This window comes from Platichthys flesus, chromosome 17 (genome assembly GCF_949316205.1).
Source record: "Platichthys flesus chromosome 17, fPlaFle2.1, whole genome shotgun sequence".
Classification (NCBI taxonomy): domain Eukaryota; kingdom Metazoa; phylum Chordata; class Actinopteri; order Pleuronectiformes; family Pleuronectidae; genus Platichthys; species Platichthys flesus.
Genome location: NC_084961.1, coordinates 1,554,211 through 1,572,886, shown reverse-complemented (window position 1 = coordinate 1,572,886; position 18,676 = coordinate 1,554,211). Strand labels below are relative to the sequence as shown.

The 18,676-nt window shown below is 44.8% G+C and overlaps 2 protein-coding genes across 2 annotated transcripts; both read left to right on the top strand.

Annotated features, from left to right (window-relative positions):
* The first annotated feature begins 771 nt into the window (after nucleotides 1–771).
* slc39a7 (solute carrier family 39 member 7) lies at nucleotides 772–6,242 on the top strand. Its single transcript, XM_062409294.1, has 8 exons — nucleotides 772–970; nucleotides 2,086–2,570; nucleotides 3,442–3,610; nucleotides 3,753–3,833; nucleotides 3,975–4,109; nucleotides 4,279–4,386; nucleotides 4,940–5,136; nucleotides 5,225–6,242. Exons 1-8 carry the CDS (start codon nucleotides 787–789, stop codon nucleotides 5,477–5,479), a joined length of 1,614 nt encoding a protein of 537 aa, XP_062265278.1. The 5' UTR covers nucleotides 772–786; the 3' UTR covers nucleotides 5,480–6,242.
* A 4,866-nt stretch (nucleotides 6,243–11,108) lies between these two features.
* Nucleotides 11,109–18,396, top strand: LOC133972678 (chitin synthase chs-2-like). The gene is made up of 22 exons (XM_062410244.1): nucleotides 11,109–11,134; nucleotides 11,631–11,766; nucleotides 12,033–12,221; nucleotides 12,318–13,197; nucleotides 13,513–13,696; nucleotides 13,806–13,901; nucleotides 14,225–14,377; nucleotides 14,477–14,651; nucleotides 14,746–14,847; nucleotides 14,955–15,096; nucleotides 15,191–15,391; nucleotides 15,472–15,587; nucleotides 15,676–15,844; nucleotides 15,944–16,123; nucleotides 16,216–16,494; nucleotides 16,586–16,763; nucleotides 16,850–16,884; nucleotides 16,990–17,054; nucleotides 17,205–17,315; nucleotides 17,405–17,619; nucleotides 17,718–17,838; nucleotides 18,199–18,396. Exons 1-22 carry the CDS (start codon nucleotides 11,109–11,111, stop codon nucleotides 18,394–18,396), a joined length of 3,951 nt encoding a protein of 1,316 aa, XP_062266228.1.
* Nucleotides 18,397–18,676: the final 280 nt, after the last annotated feature.

Below are 18,676 nucleotides of genomic sequence, written 5' to 3'. Positions count from 1 at the left end.
GTGGACTTGAGTTATTGGTAAATGTAATGGTTTCTTTTTTCTTTTCTTCATTTGAAGAGTTCTACACAAACTGACCTCAGTTGAAATGATTGTTCAGCAGACTGAAATGTGAAAGAGTCAAAGTGCTGCCTTTCCTAAAGAAGTAGAGGAAATGAAAAGTACAATGATTTCATCATGTTATAAAGAAAATGATCATATCGGCCTCAACATTATATAATAAGAATAACTTTACTGTCCTGGTGATGCTGCAGCTTAGACACTGGTCTCTTAAATATATATAGAAATACTCTCTGTGATGTTTCTATGAGTGATAAATACTTTCAAAGTAAAGGTTAGTGTGAATGCTTCTGATACAGATTTGTTTCAGGTGACACTGGCAGTTACACTCGTACAGTCAGTTTCTATCGCTCATACCGAGGTGTGTGTGTGTGTTTAAGTTGGTGATAGTGTATTAGTGTGTTTGTGTTTAAGTTGGTGATAGTGTATTAGTGTGTGTGTGTTTGTGTATAAGTGGGTGAGAGTGTATTTGTGTGTGTTTAAGTGTGGGTGTGTTTATAAGGGAGTGTGTATTAGGCCTACTGTGTGTATAACGAGTGTGTGTGCTCACAGTCAGTGGAAGTGATTGTTACTTGAGTTATTGTTGTCCTTCATTGTGAATCATGTTTTGCATCATGGAAAGTATAAAGTGTGTTTACATGACGCTATGAAAGTCATTAAAAACCAAACACACTTTAATGTGAACAGGAGGAACTGGTTCGGGACCAGTTTGAAAACTGTCGGTCGAAGATGACGGTCGAAGATGAAGCGAACTCTCGCGAGAGTTCCCGCAGTCCAGTAAACGCCACGTCCCCTGCGCAGCCTCCATTAGCCTCCTGGTGCTCAGCGGGTTCCGGCACCTCACGGGTCTCACAGCCGAGCAGACGGAGCGGTACCGAGCGGCCCGACAGCCAGCGGCACCAGACACACTCTGGTGAGGCTCAACCATTCATCTCTTATCACGTCTCCCACTCTATCCGCTTCTTCGCGCTGCGGCGGCGCGCTAGCAGGCGGCTACTCGAGCTAGTTAGCCTGCTAGCAAGCTGCAGGCGCCACTTGTGGAAGCAGTGGCCGGTGTTCGATTCCCGGCTCCAACTGTTTACTGTGAGATTACTGAGAACACTTGACCCTAAGCGGGCACATTATCCGCATCACTTTCACACTTGCAAATAAACCCCCACCACCAGACGAGGCTACATCCGAGCTAGCAGGCTAATAGCTGAAGTTAGCCCTCTCGGTTATAACTTCAACAATGAGGTGTCCTCGCCAGGCTTCGTCCCCAGGGTCCCGTCCTGCAGACCGGGTTTCAGCTGTGTCTCAGGGCAAAGCTGCTAATTCATGGTTAGCATAGCACAAGTCTTACTCAACACACCGAGATGCTAACTGTGCTGCAGAGTCACCGTGCAATGTTGTTGTGTTTGACTGGGAACCCCCCAGTGACTCCACTGGTCAGTTCTGGAAAAGGTCTGAAAGAGTCAACCAGACAAAAATCCCACTCCTGTTTTTCCACAGTTCAATTTCACACTCATCATTTCAAAGCTGCAATGATGACGATGCATTCGGCCCATCCCCTGGTTGGGATTACAAGATGCATTACATTCACAAATCAAAGGAAATCCATACATAATTATTATTCATATCAATAAGTTGAGTAGATCTTTGTCTCTGAACTTGAGCCTTTTCATCTGTTTCACTTGCTTAAACTCTTTGCCTCCTGTTGCTTTTATATCTGAAACAGTTTCAGACCCACTAGCTTGTTACTGCGACATGAGGTAGACGCTGCAGTAGTCTTCTGCTGACAGACGTGTCCATATTTACATAAAGAGAAAGAGAGAGACAGAGTTATTGTTACCTGCAAACCAAGTAACGTTCAATTCCAGCAGGAAGATGGAGCTAGAGGTTTGTATACGATGTAGAAAGACAGATCATTAACACATCTTCTGTTATCTGTCGTCTTCTCGAAGTGAGTTTGGTGTAAACATGGTCTCTGAGTTTAATCATCATTCTTACCTGTGAGTTTCTATTAATTCTGTCATCTTGTCTCTCCAGGGGATAACATGGGCTGTCTACGTCTGCTGGCACTGACACTGGCCACATCAGCATTACTTCTGTTAGCCTCCCGTTCAACATCCGCTCACTCCCATGGTGACCACGGACATGGCCACCATCACCACGGCCACGCCCACGGAGAAGATGATCACCACGGACACTCTCATGGCGAACAGGTGAAGATGTTCCACGGAGCAAGCAAGTGGAGCGCACAGGCTAACGTGCCTGAGGACGACCACGGACACGACCACGGACACGACCACGGACATGACCACGGACATGACCATGGACAAGCACACGGACACGACCATGGACATGACCATGTACACGGACATGACCACGGACACGGACATGACCACGGACATGACCATGGACATGACCACGGACACGCTCATCATGAAGAAGCTGTTCTTGCGCACAAGGAGGAGAGGGTGAAGCGAGAGGCCGACGGAGAGAAGCGGGACACGATGGAGCTCTGGACGCAGGTGCGCTCATTGGCTAAACTCTGACTGATGGGTTAAGAGCTTTAAATTTGTAGGTTAGAAAGTATGAACATGTGTTTGCTCGCGTTCCAGCTACACATTGAAAATCAGGATACGTTGACGTTCTGCAATAAATGTAGATGTAGGTGTGAACCACTAACCATAAATTCAGTCAGACAACCAATCAACCTTTTTAAAGAAGGAAATTGCAATGGGAATTTCTTGATGAATTATTTGAGTCAATATCTTAAGAACTCACTGTAGACGGCCAAGAAGTAGTGCGGCACAATTTAGTTGCCGAGCCAGATCTGGGCAGATTCAGGAATTTTTTCACTTTCTCTAACATCACGAAAAAGAACGTTTTCATTGTTTCCTCAGGGATTCATTTGTGGATCTGGTTCAACGGAATCTGGCACTTTTAGGTCTAATATCTTAAATCATACTGGCCGACATACAAGACCAGTACGAGCAAAAAGAAGCTTCACCTTTAGCTTCATCGCTGCAGTGTTTACTCAGTCAGTTTTTTATTTACATCCAGTCACTCACCAGCAGCTTTTAGCAGTTTTTTTTATTTTTGCTGGCCTTGCATAAACTGTTCCTTCCCTATCAATGTTGTTCCTCTTGACTAAGTGACTCACAGAAGTACAAGATGATCAAACACAGCTGGAGCCGCACTCTGTATCCACATGTTGGTCGGCTGTGTCCTGTTTGATGACGTGTTCACACCCTGTCTGCAAACATCAACACCTATTCCCATTCTGTCTTCTCCAGCTCCTGTTTTACACAATGTTGCATTGTCATCCATCTTGAAGCCTTATGACATCTCCCATGAAACACAGATGAAAAGTAAACGTTCCTCTGTCGGTGTGTGCAGGCTATCGGAGCCACCCTGCTGATCAGCGCGGCTCCTTTCTTCATCCTGTTCCTGATCCCAGTCCAGTCCAACAGCGACCAGCACCAGAACCTGCTCAAGGTGCTGCTCAGCTTTGCCTCCGGCGGACTACTGGGCGACGCCTTCCTCCACCTCATACCCCACGCACTGGGTAGGAAGTCCATCCACTGTAGGCTGGTTTCCCTCTTAGTGGGCTAACCTGAGACTAGCAAATTCAGAGTTTATACTTCTGGCACATTTAGAGGACTGGTATTAATGAATGTGTGACATTTTGTTGTTGTTTTCTCTCACAGAGCCTCATTCTCATCATGAAGACGAAGAGGAAGATCACGGACACTCGCATGCAAGTGAAGAGTCACATGGTCACTCCCACGGTGCGCTTTCCCCAAAGAAAATACCTTTTATCATCTTTCCTATTGTGACGCACGGCTTTTAGTTCTATCCTGTACACCGTGGAAGAATCACACTCATGTATCCCAGTTCCAACCAGTGTTCCTCCTCCTCTATCTGCACAGGAGCTGCGCACGACCACATGATGTCGGTGGGTTTGTGGGTCCTCGGTGGGATCATCGCCTTCCTGGTTGTAGAGAAATTTGTGCGTCTGCTGAAGGGAGGGAACGGCCACGGACATTCCCACAGCCACTCCCCTGGTACGGTGTAGTAGATCACAAGCTGATTTAAAAATAAAAGAAGATAGAAAAATGTATTGTTGTCACATCATCATGTTTTCCAGGGGGTCAGACATAATGTATTAGAACCTGTATTGTTAAATCTGATCTGGGGACTGGAGCTGACCTTTGTTCTGTGAAACACTTTCAGCCGCTGCCAAGGAAAAGCTCAGTGATGGAGAGGAAGACAAGGATGAGAAGAAGAAAGGGAAAGCAAGCAAAGACAAGAAGGTGGCCACGAAAGAGGAACCGATCACAGGTGAACAACACATTCAGGTTATAGATCAACGCTGCCTCCTGGTGGTTCTTTACTGAACTGCAGCGTGGTGAGCCTAAACTAAAAAGCTCAAATCTTTAATAAGCCAGTAACCTGACATTCTGTACTGCCGTGAAACGAGGATTGTAATTTACAGCTCGCTCAGGGGCAACTCGTTAGTTATGTCTGGAACAGATGGAGGGACTTCGGTCTCAGCGCACATTGCAATGTCTGAAGCTGTAAACATGTCAAAGACCTTATCAATGAGAGTTACTGCAGTATTCTGTGTTACCGGTATTACAAGGTTCAAGCACATACCGATTACATGACTTACCCACCCGCCAATCAATCCATTTAGCTTATTATAAACATAATTACTATTCAGTCTCATTGGTGCAGGTTTGTGTACTTGGCTTCTCCTTAATGGCAGATCGTAAACTGCCGACTCACTCACTCACTTATAAAAACCTCTTCATTAAAGACTGACGTCAAACAGGGTGTTTGTTCTCACTCTTCTCTTTAAACAAACTAATTCTATTTTCTCTCCATCATGCAGACATCAAAGTTTCGGCTTACCTGAACCTGGCAGCCGACTTCACACACAACTTCACCGACGGCCTGGCAATCGGAGCCTCGTTCCTGGTGAGTCCAGCAGTGGGCGCTGTCACCACGCTCACCATCCTGCTGCACGAGGTCCCACATGAGATCGGGGACTTCGCCATCCTCGTCCAGTCTGGATGCACCAAAAAGAAGGTATTTATTAACCTGTGTCAGGAACTCCTTATGAATTCAAATATGTTGAATGTGTTGCCATCATCGTCCTCTCGCTCTTTCCCATCAGGCCATGTGTCTACAGCTGTTGACGGCCTTGGGAGCCTTGGCTGGCACAGCTTGCTCCCTATTGGCCGAAGGCGTGGGCGCCGCGGCGACTGCCTGGATCCTGCCGTTCACGGCCGGAGGGTTTGTTTACATCGCAACGGTGACGGTGCTCCCGGAGCTGCTGGCCGGCCGCTCCAGTTTCGGCCAATCCCTGCTGGAGATCCTGGCGCTGCTGTTCGGAGTGGGCATGATGGTTCTGATCGCAGAGTACGAGTGAGACGCAGCAGAGACCACTTCTCGCAGAGTGAGACAGGAAGGGACAGAACAGAGGGACGGACACGGAAAAGGTCAAAGAGGTTGAAAAAGGCTCTTTTAAGTAGAATTCAGGTGGATTGTTTTTGTCAGGGTGTTTTTTCTTGTGTTCCATTTAGGACCAAACGCCCCCCCGTTGATGGCATATGGGTGAATTTTGTTGTCCTGTGTTAGTTTGTTTTTTAGCAGTTCACGGTCACATCCCTGTTTTTTTTGTTTTTTACTGTTTCTTTTTGAGAGGAAAATAATTTGTGTGGTGAAAACCGATCAGCTGTGGCGACTGAGCGCTGGGAAGAAAGAGAACTGGTGGAAACGTTTGTGTTGCTCGCTGGGGGCCTTCATCAGGACGGGAGGGGGAGTCCCTCTGTCCATCGGCCCCAATATCCACTCCACAATGTGACTGCAGCTTTAACTCCCTCCAGAAGTGGCTTAATTCATTTCACAGCCAAAACAATGAATATATATCTGTCAATCAACAAGTGGCTGCTCCTTAAATCCACATTTCAGAGTTGGTTCCATGAAACAAGAGAAAGCTCAGTTATACATGTTTAAATATGAATGTTGATATTTTTCATTCCACAAAATACAAATAAATGTGGCTTCTACCAATGTGCTCAAAATGTCGACATATGGACTCATAAATCATTCCAATTTTAATTTAGTTTTAACTTTAAATATTCCTTATTCTATTTTCTTCTGACAATAAAGCTTTAAAGTCTTCTCAGTGATTATTACTTTGTCAGATTATTTTCCACAACCTGTGATTGTCGTATGATTGAGCTGAAACTGCCTCATGAAAGTGATTCTTCCTCTTATCAGCCGACTCACCCAGATGCCTGAGCAGTTCCACAGAAGGATTAGTGAGTGATGCATTATAACACCTCACTTGAGCTGTATCATGTTGACAGGGATCACACCCACATGTTGACTTAACTCAAATTAATCCCGGTGCCCTGGTTTCCTCTTCCACAGCAAAGCTTCAAGTGTGATTGAGAGGTTTATTAACTTTGACATGAATGAATCCCAGTTCCTGTTAAATGGAATGAGTCACAGCTTTGTTAGATCCCACGTGAATGATGCTGCTGCTGCAGGAGCTCTCCAGATGCACCTGCAACGCTTCAGGTGTCCTGCAACTCAGAGAAGACCCTGAAGGTTTCTGCACCTTCAACCAAAATGTTCATGAGCACAGACGCTGAAATAGCTGTGTCCTTCAGAGACTTTAGTGGACCCAGCCAACAAAGGGCGTTTGGTCCTGGCTGCACCGGCTTGTCCTGCCCCTACTGCCCAGCAGGCAAACTGCAGCTCCACACAAACCTTTCATTGCCCCTGTGCTTCCTAACAAGAGGAGCGGCTCAGGAGGGACACGGACCAAATTAAAGTCAAAGTCTAAACTCTTTTAAAAGGGGATTTCTGTCCTTTTAGGTCGGTCTCATCACATGTTTGTGCTCATGTGTCTGATCAGAGACTGACTCTCAATCATATCAAAACCACAAGATGGCCGTACTGAACAGCAGGAAGTGGAGAAGCGTCATCCGTCTTTATTTGCATATGATGGTAGAAAATCCAGTTGAGAAGACGCCTGGAAAAGCTCATATCCGGGTTCAAGTCATTTCCCCTACCCTCTGATACGACCTGTATGATTCCATCAGACCTTAGTCGTCATGCGTGGTTGAGGTTATGGAAAAGTCCTGGTTTGCTTGTGTTTAGCCAAAGATCGAGGTTGAGGTCAAATGAGTATTTCCAGAGACGTCATTGGACGGGATGAGACAAAAAGAAGAGGCTGTAAGAGGGCGTCTATTTGAATGCGACATAATAAGTGGTTTGGACAAAGGACACAAGGGTTCCATCGTCATTGTCTCAGCTCGTTGTCAAAGGAAACCTTCAGATGAAACCACAGAGTCATGACTCAAGACTTCATCTGGAGCTTCATCAGAAGATAATCATGATGAAAACAATGGAATCGATTCCACAGGGTGGAAGCAGAAATTACACTTGACTCACGTGTCCTTTCCACTTACTGACAACCAGATATAGAAATTATATTTCAGGACATCCTGATAATTACCCTTATGATTAATGTGAGAAGCATTGCACAGCAGTTTTTAAATTGCTGCTTTATCAACTCAGGAGCCAAAAGTTGTATTATCATCACTGTGTACTTCAAATACATCAAATACATCAAATACATCAAATACATCAGATACATCAGTTTGACTGGAGGCTCTGAACGTGAGTTAAGGACTCTCCTATAGAAAAGAAGAGCACTTGTAAAAGTTTCATATAAACAAATCAAGAAAAGCAAAGAAACAATAATCATACAACTCGTTATTTAATAAAACAATTCTAGAGTAATAGAATTTTTGGATATACGTTTTTTGTGAAATGTCCAGTATCTTATTCACATTATCAAAATACCAACAACTTCACAACGCTATAAATCTTTAACAATAACAAACAGTCAGTTTGACAGTTTCAGTACAAATTGTAGTTTCTATAAATGATTTGTTAACATGGAAATGTTGGTACCAAAGAAAACAATAAAGATCTTTGGCCTTCGTCTAATAACAGCAGTAGTTTTTTTTTTACATATTGTTTGAGACCATATTTCAGTCCTGTCCTCGATGGTACAGAGAATATTTACCATTTTAATTTAATCCACTTAATTTGGAATAAAATAATACATTTCTGTCATCACATAGTTACAGAACAGAAAACTGAGCTGAACAGAAATGAACGAGTCCAGTTTCTCTTTGTTCCTTCTCTCTCTCAACGAACTGAGGATTCCTCACTTCATGTCCACTCGTCCTTTAAGGCACAGAAATGTGAACGTGTGGTCTGAGTCTTCTGATGAAGCTGCAGTGACCTGGGACACAAAGGATGTGTGTTGTATTTATTGTGTTTTTATGTTTGTATGTTCTATGTTCATTGTATGCACCAATAACCAGAGCAAATTCCTTGTAGGTGTAAACCTACTTGGCAATAAATACTTTCTGATTCTGATTCTGATTCTGATTCTGATTCTGAAACACCTTTAGATCATGTGTCCTACTCACTGTCACTTTTATGTATGAGCGTAACTACAGGTTCTAATCCCACATGTCTTTGTCCACGATGTGTTAACACTCTCCTTAATGTTTCTTTTAATCCTAATAAGAAATCAACTTCTCATCAGCTCCAGGATGTTTAATAATGACCAGCTGCAGGAACAAAAGAACAGACCAGATCATTATCTATGAATCACAGGATGAACTACTTGTCCCTCTACAATCCAGTACTGCAAACGTTAATGATGGCTTCTTTGTAAATTGGGCGTGTGGTTTGCGTTCATACTGAACGCAAACCACACGCAGGGCTGAACGTGCTTCACCTGGTATTGTAAGTTGTTTTGGCAGAACACGGAACAATGCACCTCCAGACACTCGTAAAAACCTCTAGAATGTGGGTTTAACTGTCTCCTCCAGTAAGAAGACGAATGAAGGAAAGAAACACGACTGATTTATCTCAAGAGTTCAAGTGCAGAGAAAAAATGAGGTTGAGTGTAAATTCCTCTTTGCATTCAGCACCAAGAGAAATGTTTTCTTCATCGTTTCTCGTACCCCAGAGCGAAGCTGTGTCTGTAAGTGGATGAAGTTTGCAATAAGGTTTCCTGTTGCTAAGATTGTATTACCCTCATATGAAGTTTGCTAAGGCAGATCAAAAATAGTCTGAGCACCAAAGAGGATAAAACTCAATGTTTTCAGATTCTCTCATCACCGTTAAAAGTGTCTCTGCTGCAGAATGAGTGGATTTTATTGGTGAAATAAAAACCAAAGACAGAGGGCGGACACGCTGACCCTGAGCTTCATCAGAATCAAGACGCAAATGTCTTTGGCCAGGAAAGAAAGACGAGTCCACCGCTTCATCAGCCACCGACTGTCTGGACATGTGTCCTCACAGAGGCCCGGGGGGGAGCAAGTCTGCAGGGTGAAATAAACCTGCTTCCTGTCACATCTTTCTCGACAGGCAGTTATTAGCAGGGGTAACGTGACGGACATTTGATCGGCTGCAGCTCACAAGCTTCACGCTTCTCCCTTCGTTGTTGGAAACTGTTTATGGAACTTTTCATCACCGGCTGTAAAACCAGTGTCTTCACAGCGAGTCGCAGCAGGAAACCAGCACTCGCCTTTTCTCTGGCCAGTTATGCATTCAAGCTGATTCAAGCTGTCTAACCAGTCAAAGTATAAACTAATAGAGAATATCAAAAAGTGCAGGAATTATCTGATCCCATGCATTGTTATTTAATAAATCGAGGCTGTCTCCAGATCAACAAGTAAAAACGCTTCAGCTTGTATGTCCACATTTTTCAAAGTGGCAAGCAGAGTGAGGTGAAGCCAAACAGTGCGGGTAAATATATGAACCTGAAATAATGAACACACAACACGGTTATTTGACTCCAGGTATCATTTTTGAATTGTTGGATTTAATTCACGTGAGGTTAAATTCAGATTTAGAGCCTGACGTCCTCTCGGGTTTTTTATGTTCCTTGACTGTTATCATCAAGATCCAGGAATTATTCTCTTTCATTAATAATGAGTCCTCCCCTGATACAAATCTCATCCTCCACCAAGTTTCCTGGAAACTAGTTTTAATGGAGTCAAAGTGGAGACAATTATAAAGTACGTCATAATCCAATGACTTGTTCTGCCACGATTACCACACACACATTAAACTAATTATTCAAATATGAGCTGCACAACATGTCCTTAATGACATAACAAAATATTTTATTAGTCCTAAAGCGGGGGGGGAAGCAAACTAGACTTTCATTCCACCCCCACACCTCAAGGATGTGTTAAATTAACACATTATATTATATTATATCATACTGCATTACATTGCATATTGCAATCTGACACTGTTCACTGTTTTGCATCTTGCATTTCACTTTTTATATATTTTATCCATTATATATATTTTATTTAGATATGTTTTTATCTAAATAAATGTTACTTTGTATAAATATTAGAAAAAGTGAGTAAATAAGAAGTAAATAGTGAGTAAATATATATTGTTTCTTTTTATTGCTTTTCCTATGTTAGTTGTATTTATTGTGTTTTTAAGTTTTTTTGTTTCTATGTTCATTGTATGCACCAACAACCGGAGTAAATTCCTTGTCGGTTTAAACCTACTTGGCAATAAATACTTTCTGATTCTGATTCAGCTTCTGAAAATAAAGAGGGAATCATAAGAGAAAAAGGAATAAATATGTTATAAGTTACATGAGAGGGAAACATTTTGACCATATATAATGTGAGCAGCTCCCCCCTCCAACCTCTGACACATCTGCAGCTCTGGGAATGTTGTCGACCTGTTTTTATGCAAAACCCGACCCCGCTGCCGATCCCAGCCCAGACCAGTCAGCTTCTGGAGTTCGATTCCCGACACACTGAGATGCTTGTGTGAGAGCCGCTCAGGAGAAATCTGTTAGAATAAACTACTTTTTGCTCTCATGATTCACCTGCAGCAGCACTTTGGGGGCGGAGCACTCAGATGAGTCATCAAAGTGCTTTATATACGGGCACTCAATCAGAAATCAACCATTTGTTATCATCATCATGGAGGAAGACAAAGACCAGCAGAAGTAAGTCCGCGCTTTACATGTGATATATTTATAATAACCTTAAGTCAAGTTTCAGCCATTCATATTTATTTTCAAGAATAACGAATGTGAGATTGGTGAAATATTAGTGAGACTTTTAGATATTAACTAAATATATATATTTAGATATATTGTTTTATTTTGGAATAGAACACAAGTTCTGTTCTTGTTTAAGCAGAAAATATATAATGTGTGTTCCAAAATGTTTTTCTAAGCAGATGTAATCACAAATACATTCGTTATCATTCAATTATGAAAACATTCCCCATTATTTCAACTTGTTGATTCATTTAAATATATTGAGTCATATCGTCAGGTACCAGCATTCATGTAACAACACATTAATAAACACATTACCTTATCTTTTAATGTTTTTTATTCATTACTATACTTCTTTTACTTCTTATGTATTTGTGTGTATTTATCACAATTTCCTTGATCCGCTTGTTTGACTGTGAACTCTTTGCCGTGTCCTCAGCCGGGCGTGGGACACCTGCCGGGAGGTCCCCGTCATCGAAGACGAACACACGCCGTGGAAACTTATCAAACTCCTCAAGGTCATCGTTCTCTTGTTAGTCGCTCTGCTGGTGTTCGGCTTGGCCCTCTGCAGCAAGGTCAGTTGTTTTTATAAATGTTTTAAAGTGAAATGAATGATATATATGAGCTACACACTAAAGGATTATGATTAAATATGTTCCTAAATGAAGAGGAAGTGGGTCACAGGATTTGGAGAAAGTATTTTTGAACATTACAGTTAAGTTTAAATTAAACGTTGGTGTAATGAGACAGTTCAGAAGCATTTCACTAAGTTACCGGCCCAGTGAATGTCTGTGGAGCAGCTGCTGATTCACATTGACTCACCTCTTCCTCTGATCCTCAGACGTCTTTCCTCCTCCTCGTCACTTTGGCAAATGAAGGCACACAGGTCCTGTCATCGGAGCAGAAACCCGTCGCTCTGCTGTGTATCGGCTGCTCTCTCATCGCCTCCAGTGTCCTTCTACTTCTCAAAAGCCTGTGGAAGGTCTGCTACAACTCGTCAAAGCTGCCAAGAAAGAAAACTATTGCTATGGTAAGACAGGAGTCAACATCTGACAACATCATCCCTGACTCTAGCAGACCCTGGCTGGTGTCAGTGTGGTTCAATTTCATAATTTCTCTTCTTCAGGTTCTGTTCTTCGAGTTCCTGGTGTCAGTGGGGGCAGCGATCCTCACCATCGTGGCGATGCCACACTTGGACATCGTGACCAACGTGACGATACTGAACGGTGTCGCCGTCCTCTCCACGCTGCTTCAGCTGACCGCTCAGTGCAAAGCCAAGGAGAAGAAGCAGTACCTGCTGCCGTCCATCAGCGCCTTCCTCCTCATCCTGCTGGGTTACATCCTCTTCATCGTCCTGTACATCATGAAGGATCCTACTGACCTCAAGATGCTGACCTGGGTGGGTCTGGCTGTCGGTGCGTCCTTCCTGGTGTCCTTCAACTGGTGGGAGAACTACTTCAAAGTGATCAGCAAGGACAGCAGCTCCGTCTTCCTCAAGGATATTTGTAAAGATACAACCAGGTGTCAGAACATCCTGCACATCCTCACCAGCGTGCTCAGGATCGTGGTGACCGCCTGTGTGCTCGGAGCCTACGTCCATCTGGCCAAAATGGACTGGGACATCGTGACGTCCATCCCGAGCCGTGAGACCCGGGTTATAGTCATCATCATCGGGGTCCAGCTCATCTCCTCAGCGCTCTGCCACAGGCTGGCGGTGGCCGGCTGCAAGATGCACGCCCTGCGCCGCTGCTTCATCCTGCCTCTGTACCTGGCCTCTCTGGCTGTCATGGCTCTGCTGGTCATCCCCGTCATCGTTTACTATCAGCAGTACAGAGTCGGTCAGAATGGAACCGCCAGCATCAACTTCACCAGCTACTGCCACGTGGTGGTGGATGGAACAAACCGCAACCTGAATGGCAGCGTGTTCCCACAGCTGGTGTTAGATGTCACACACACTCTGTGCTTCCTGGACATGTCCAAAATAACCGACATCGGCTTGCTGACAGGTAATGAACCAGAGCTGTGTCTACAGCTCATTGCAATGCATTTTCACAGCCATAGAGTACATACCCATGAAGTTCCTGTAGTGGGACACATAGTTTTGTCTGCATATCGGGAAAGATGTGCAGTTCCTCTGGGCACCACACCCTGTTCCACATACCCGAGAGCAACAGGGCTCTGCTGAGTGCAGGAGACATTATTCCACACACGGCAACCCACCCTCAAAGCCTCTCATCCGGATGTAGCTGCACAGATTGACTTATTTTTCAGTGCGGAATATTCTCAGAATTTTGATGGTCCATCTTTGAATCTTCCCTCAGGTTCAGCCGTGGCCTGGTGGCTCGGGCTCGTGCTGGCCACTGTCCACCTGTGGAATCTCAATGTGAATCGTATCCAGAGAACCCAGGACATGTTTGTCCGGAGGCTGTACGAAGGAGCGTTTATCGAGCAGTCCTTGCTCCTCAACACCCGCTACGACATCCAGTCCAAACACAAGAAGAAGAAGTGAGTGTTCATTGTGCACGCGAGGGAACAGTCTCCCATCTCGTTCCATTATTACAACAATTTGTACGATGTCACTAATTTTCAATTATGCAAATCCTCTCATGTGCAGCTTTAAGGGCTTGGACCCGGTGATGTTGTATCTGTGTGCGACCATGTGGCACGAGACCTACGATGAGATGATGAACATCATTATATCGATATTCAGGTGAGTTAACTGGAAATCATCAAGGCCCAACCGTCTCCTCATGAAAACACATTTAAATTCAGTAGATCCGTAATTTGATCTGCACCAAATTGCACAAACTCATAAATATCCCTTGTTTATGATCCATGAATTATTCTCCGGGTAAGACAAGGACAACGTTGAAGAATGCAATTTTAAGCAAAGTGACTCCTAGAACCACCAGGAGTTCATTCCTGATCCATGCCACCTTCCTCCACCAAGTAGCACTCTGACAGGAGATTCTTCACAAACAAGACAACATGCAAAGCTCATAGCTCCTCTGCTTGTTTCTCTGATCCCTGCAGAATGGACAGGTACAGACCGAGGACAAATCCCAGGTTCGACGACTTCTCCTTCGAAGCCCACATATACTTCGATGATGCGTTCGAGGGGAATCAAGTGCGTCGCCTCAACAAATACGCAAAGAACCTTGTGGAAATCTTGAAAGAAGTTTACAGGTAAGAGCCGGTCAACTGCACATTTCAGTGTTAATCCAGAGAGGGATGTTTGGCCGACCACCAGGAAAACGAAATTCTCCTCTCATTCCTCGTCCTCAGCATCTTTACAAACGTTGATGATAAGTTCTTCGTGAAGCGGCATTACTTCCCCGACCAGAAAATCATCACGACACCGTACGGAGGTCGACTCGTCATCACCATGCCTCACGGGAACCACATCTACGTTCACTTCAAGGACAAAGACCTCATCCGCCACAGGAAGAGATGGTCTCAGGTAGGAAAATAACAACTAGAGGTAGAATTACACACATCGCATATTTAAAAATTCAGAATTTTAGAATATGACATTTTAATTTCTGGCCTTCTAGGTTATGTACCTTTACTATCTCCTGGGCTGGAAACTCATGGCTAAGTTTCATGCCCGCTGGCAGAAGGGATGTGATGAGAAGGAGCTGAGGGCAGAGGTCCAGGTCAGACACCAGGGAAACCTGAACATTCATGCAGATCATTTCTAATTAAAACATGAAAGATTTTACTCTTACAATTTAAACCAAGTGAACTGTTTGTGTTGCTGCAGAAAGAGAAGCACAACACCTACATCCTGGCTCTAGATGGAGACACAGACTTCCAGCCGGCCGCTGTGTTGCTGCTCATGGATCGTTTGAAAGTGTACCCGCGTGTCGGGGCAGCTTGTGGGAGGATTCACCCGACGGGATCAGGTCGGCATCGAGTAACGAAAAGAAAGATCAATTCAAACGGAGGAAAAAGGAACGATTTGAGTTAAGGTTGACGGTATCTGTCTTTCCTCTGCAGGTCCTGCCGTGTGGTTCCAGAAGTTTGAGTACTGCATCAGTCACTGGCTGCAGAAGACAGCGGAGCACGTGATTGGCTGCGTGCTGTGCAGCCCCGGCTGCTTCAGCCTGTTCAGAGCAGAGGCCCTGATGGACGACAACGTGATGAAGAGATATTCCACCAAGGCCATGGAGGCGAGCCACTACATCCAGTACGACCAAGGTAACGGAAGCTGTTAGATGGAAGGTCCTGTCTGTCCGAGGTCTTCTCCGTCCTCCTCTCACACGTACTGTCCTCTGCAGGTGAGGACCGCTGGCTCTGCACGCTGCTGCTGAAGCAGGGGTGGAGGGTGGAGTACAACGCCGCCTCCGACGCCTACACCAACGCACCTGAAGACTTCAAAGAGCTTTACAACCAGGTGGGCGCTGCAGGTCATCAAACCCTGTTCACCAATATTTTGATGCCAACGGGATACAATCATGCTAATGTTTATCTACCAATGGTAGCGACGGCGATGGGGACCATCCACAATGGCCAATGTGGTGGATCTGCTGGGCTCCACCGCGACCATTTGCAAGAAGAACCCGTCCATCTCAAAACCCTTCATGTTCTACCAGCTCTTTGCCATGGTCTCAGCCGTGCTGGGACCTGCTACCATCTGCCTTTTAACTGCAGGTTGGTTTTTATTTATTGCAATAAAAGCCCTTAGCTCAAAGGCAAGATCTACATGTAAGACCAACCCTGTGTCTGCTCCTGTTCCTCTGTGTCATCCAGGAAGTCTGGCCTTCATCTTCGACCTGCACAGCGCTGCAGCTCTGGTGATCGCTGTGATTCCTCCAGCCATCTACCTGGGTCTTTGCTTCAAGCTGAAGGCAGACACTCAGATCAATGTGGCAGCAGGTTTAAGCATCGTATATGCATTCCTCATGTTGGTGGTGACGATGACCATCATCGGTAAGTTGTGTTAGGACCAGTATAACTAATACGTCACATGTGGAGCTACTTGATTCTGATTGTGCTGCTTTTGCACCTTTTTCTTCTGTCAGGTTCGATGATCAAGGACAAAACCATCCTGACACCCAGCAGCATTTTTGTCATCGGCATGGCCTGCATTTATATCATCACGGCAATATTGCATCCTCAGGAATTCCACCTTGTGTTCTACGGCTTTCTCTACATCCTGTGCATTCCCAGCGCTTACCTCCTGCTCACCATCTACACCATGGTCAACATGAACAACGTGTCCTGGGGCACCAGGGAGATGAAACCTGCCGGTGAGGCTGCCGCGCCCAAAGCGCCCACCCCCCAGGTGACAACACAGAAAGGTGAACTTCATTAACAAGCCACTTACACTCAAAACCAATACCAATAATTTAGTTTTGATTGATTGAACTGAAGCTGTTTTTCTTCTCTCAGGCAAAAGCGCCGCCCAGCGTCTCTCCACATGGTGGAAATGTTGTAAGAAGCCGAGTCAGAGGTCTGAAGATCCGCAGCTGACCGTGATCCAGGAGAGCATGGTCCCAGAGCCCGAGCAGGCCGAGCCTCTGCCCCAGAACACCATCGTGGAAGACAGGATCCCAGAGGAAGAGCAGAGGTAGGTTCTGAGGGTCGGACATTGGTTGACATGAAAGTCGTACAAAGCGTGAGGTGATACTAATATTCTGTCTGTTTGCGTTTCAGTCTGGCAACACCTGCTTTCGACTCTCTGAGCCAAAGTAAGTTCTCCCGGAAAAATCCCTGGAAGCTTTATTTTGTGTAAAATACTTTGACACATTTGCAGATGTGACATTGACTCAAACTTGTCTCGCTCTGATCTTCAGGTTGGATCACAGAACTGCAGGAGTTGTCCACTGACATGCAGCTGCTGGAGGAGACACTGGACGAGGTGCATATGTCTCTTCTGATTGATCGGTTTCATTGAATATCACATTTGAACCTGCCTTGTCCAGGAGAGAGAGATGGTGAAGGAGGTTGAGTGAATGTGTTAATATATCGGGAGATAAACTAAAACAAGGTGTTGTGTGTTTTCCTGCAGGAAGAGCTGGGGTTCTGGATCGAGCTGCAGGAGAAGTACCTGAAACCTCTGCCCGACGACAAAGAGAGACAGAAGAAGATCGCCAATGACCTGCGGGAGCTCAGGAACAAGGTCCGTGCCAAGACGTTGAGTTCAGCTCCCGCCTGAGACCAGAGGGCAGTCAATCCTGATACTCATCTCTTCCTTCTCATCACACACAGATCAACTTCGCCTTCTTCATAATGAATGCCATGTGGCTGGTGGCGACCTTCACCCTGCAGATCTTCAACGGCGTCTTCGCCATCAGGCTCCCAAAAGTCACGCTGGACCTGGTAGACACCGGAGAAGACGCTCAAATCGACCCCATCGCCTTCATGTTCATTCTGGGATTCGCTTCGTCGGTCATCATTCAGTTCTTAGCCATGATTTACCAGAGGTGACCACTTGTTTGTTTTCTCCACCTTGTGATGCTCGTGATGTTCCCACTTCCCAACTGAAATAATAATAATCTGTTTCTTTTTTGTGTTTATCCAGATTTAACACCCTGATCCATTTTGTATCCTTCATGGACACCGAGCCCAAAGAACAAAAACCCAAAAAAATAAAATACAAGAAAGGCAAAAAGGTATTTAGAACCACTACTAATACTAATCTAGTAGAGTTACGTCACGGGAGCTCAGGTCATGAGAGGTTTTCACAAACAACTGTTATAAGACTTTTATTTACTTAGGTTCACAAAGCAGTGAACCAGTGTAATGAACTTTGCATTCAGGATCATCATGTGTCTTTAATCAATTGTCATTCTAAAAATAATTCAAACCTGCTCAGAGAACAATGTGTTGAATTGACCTAATGATCAGGGCTGGTGCCTCTAATTGGAAGGCAAACACTTTAATTGCTCTAAGTGGTGGAAATATAATGTTCTGTTGTTTTGAGGTCCACCCCACCCTGCAGGAGGCTGCCAGCAGGTGTGGTGATGTTTTCGTTTACTAATGTTCATGCAATCTCCTCCCAGGGCTTCTCGGCCGACACCAGCTCCACCATCGGCTCCGCCTCCGCCATCGACTCCGTCTCCGCCATCAGCTCCAGCTCCACCTTCGACTCCGGCTCCATCGTCGACTCCGGCTCCGAATACGACTCCACAGATTTTGAGGAGATGGACTTTAATTCGAGGTTTTACAGTTACGATCTTGATGAAGGGACTGGGGTGTGAACACAGACTCTCAGCACACGCAAAACCATTTTAGAACTTGGAAATTCCTGCTGTTGATAAGATTTTAAAAATGTATTTACATTATATTTTAATTATGTGAAGTCTTCATTTATTCAAGTGAATTCCTTTATAGAGAATTGTTGAACCTTTGCACGAAAAGAGAAAACGACTCCGGGGCAAAGCAAAGAACAACACAACCTGTTGTTATGAAGGATCTGTTCTGTTACACAGCAAATCTTCTATTTGTAATGTGAAGAGGAATGAATGAGGTTTAGTGTTC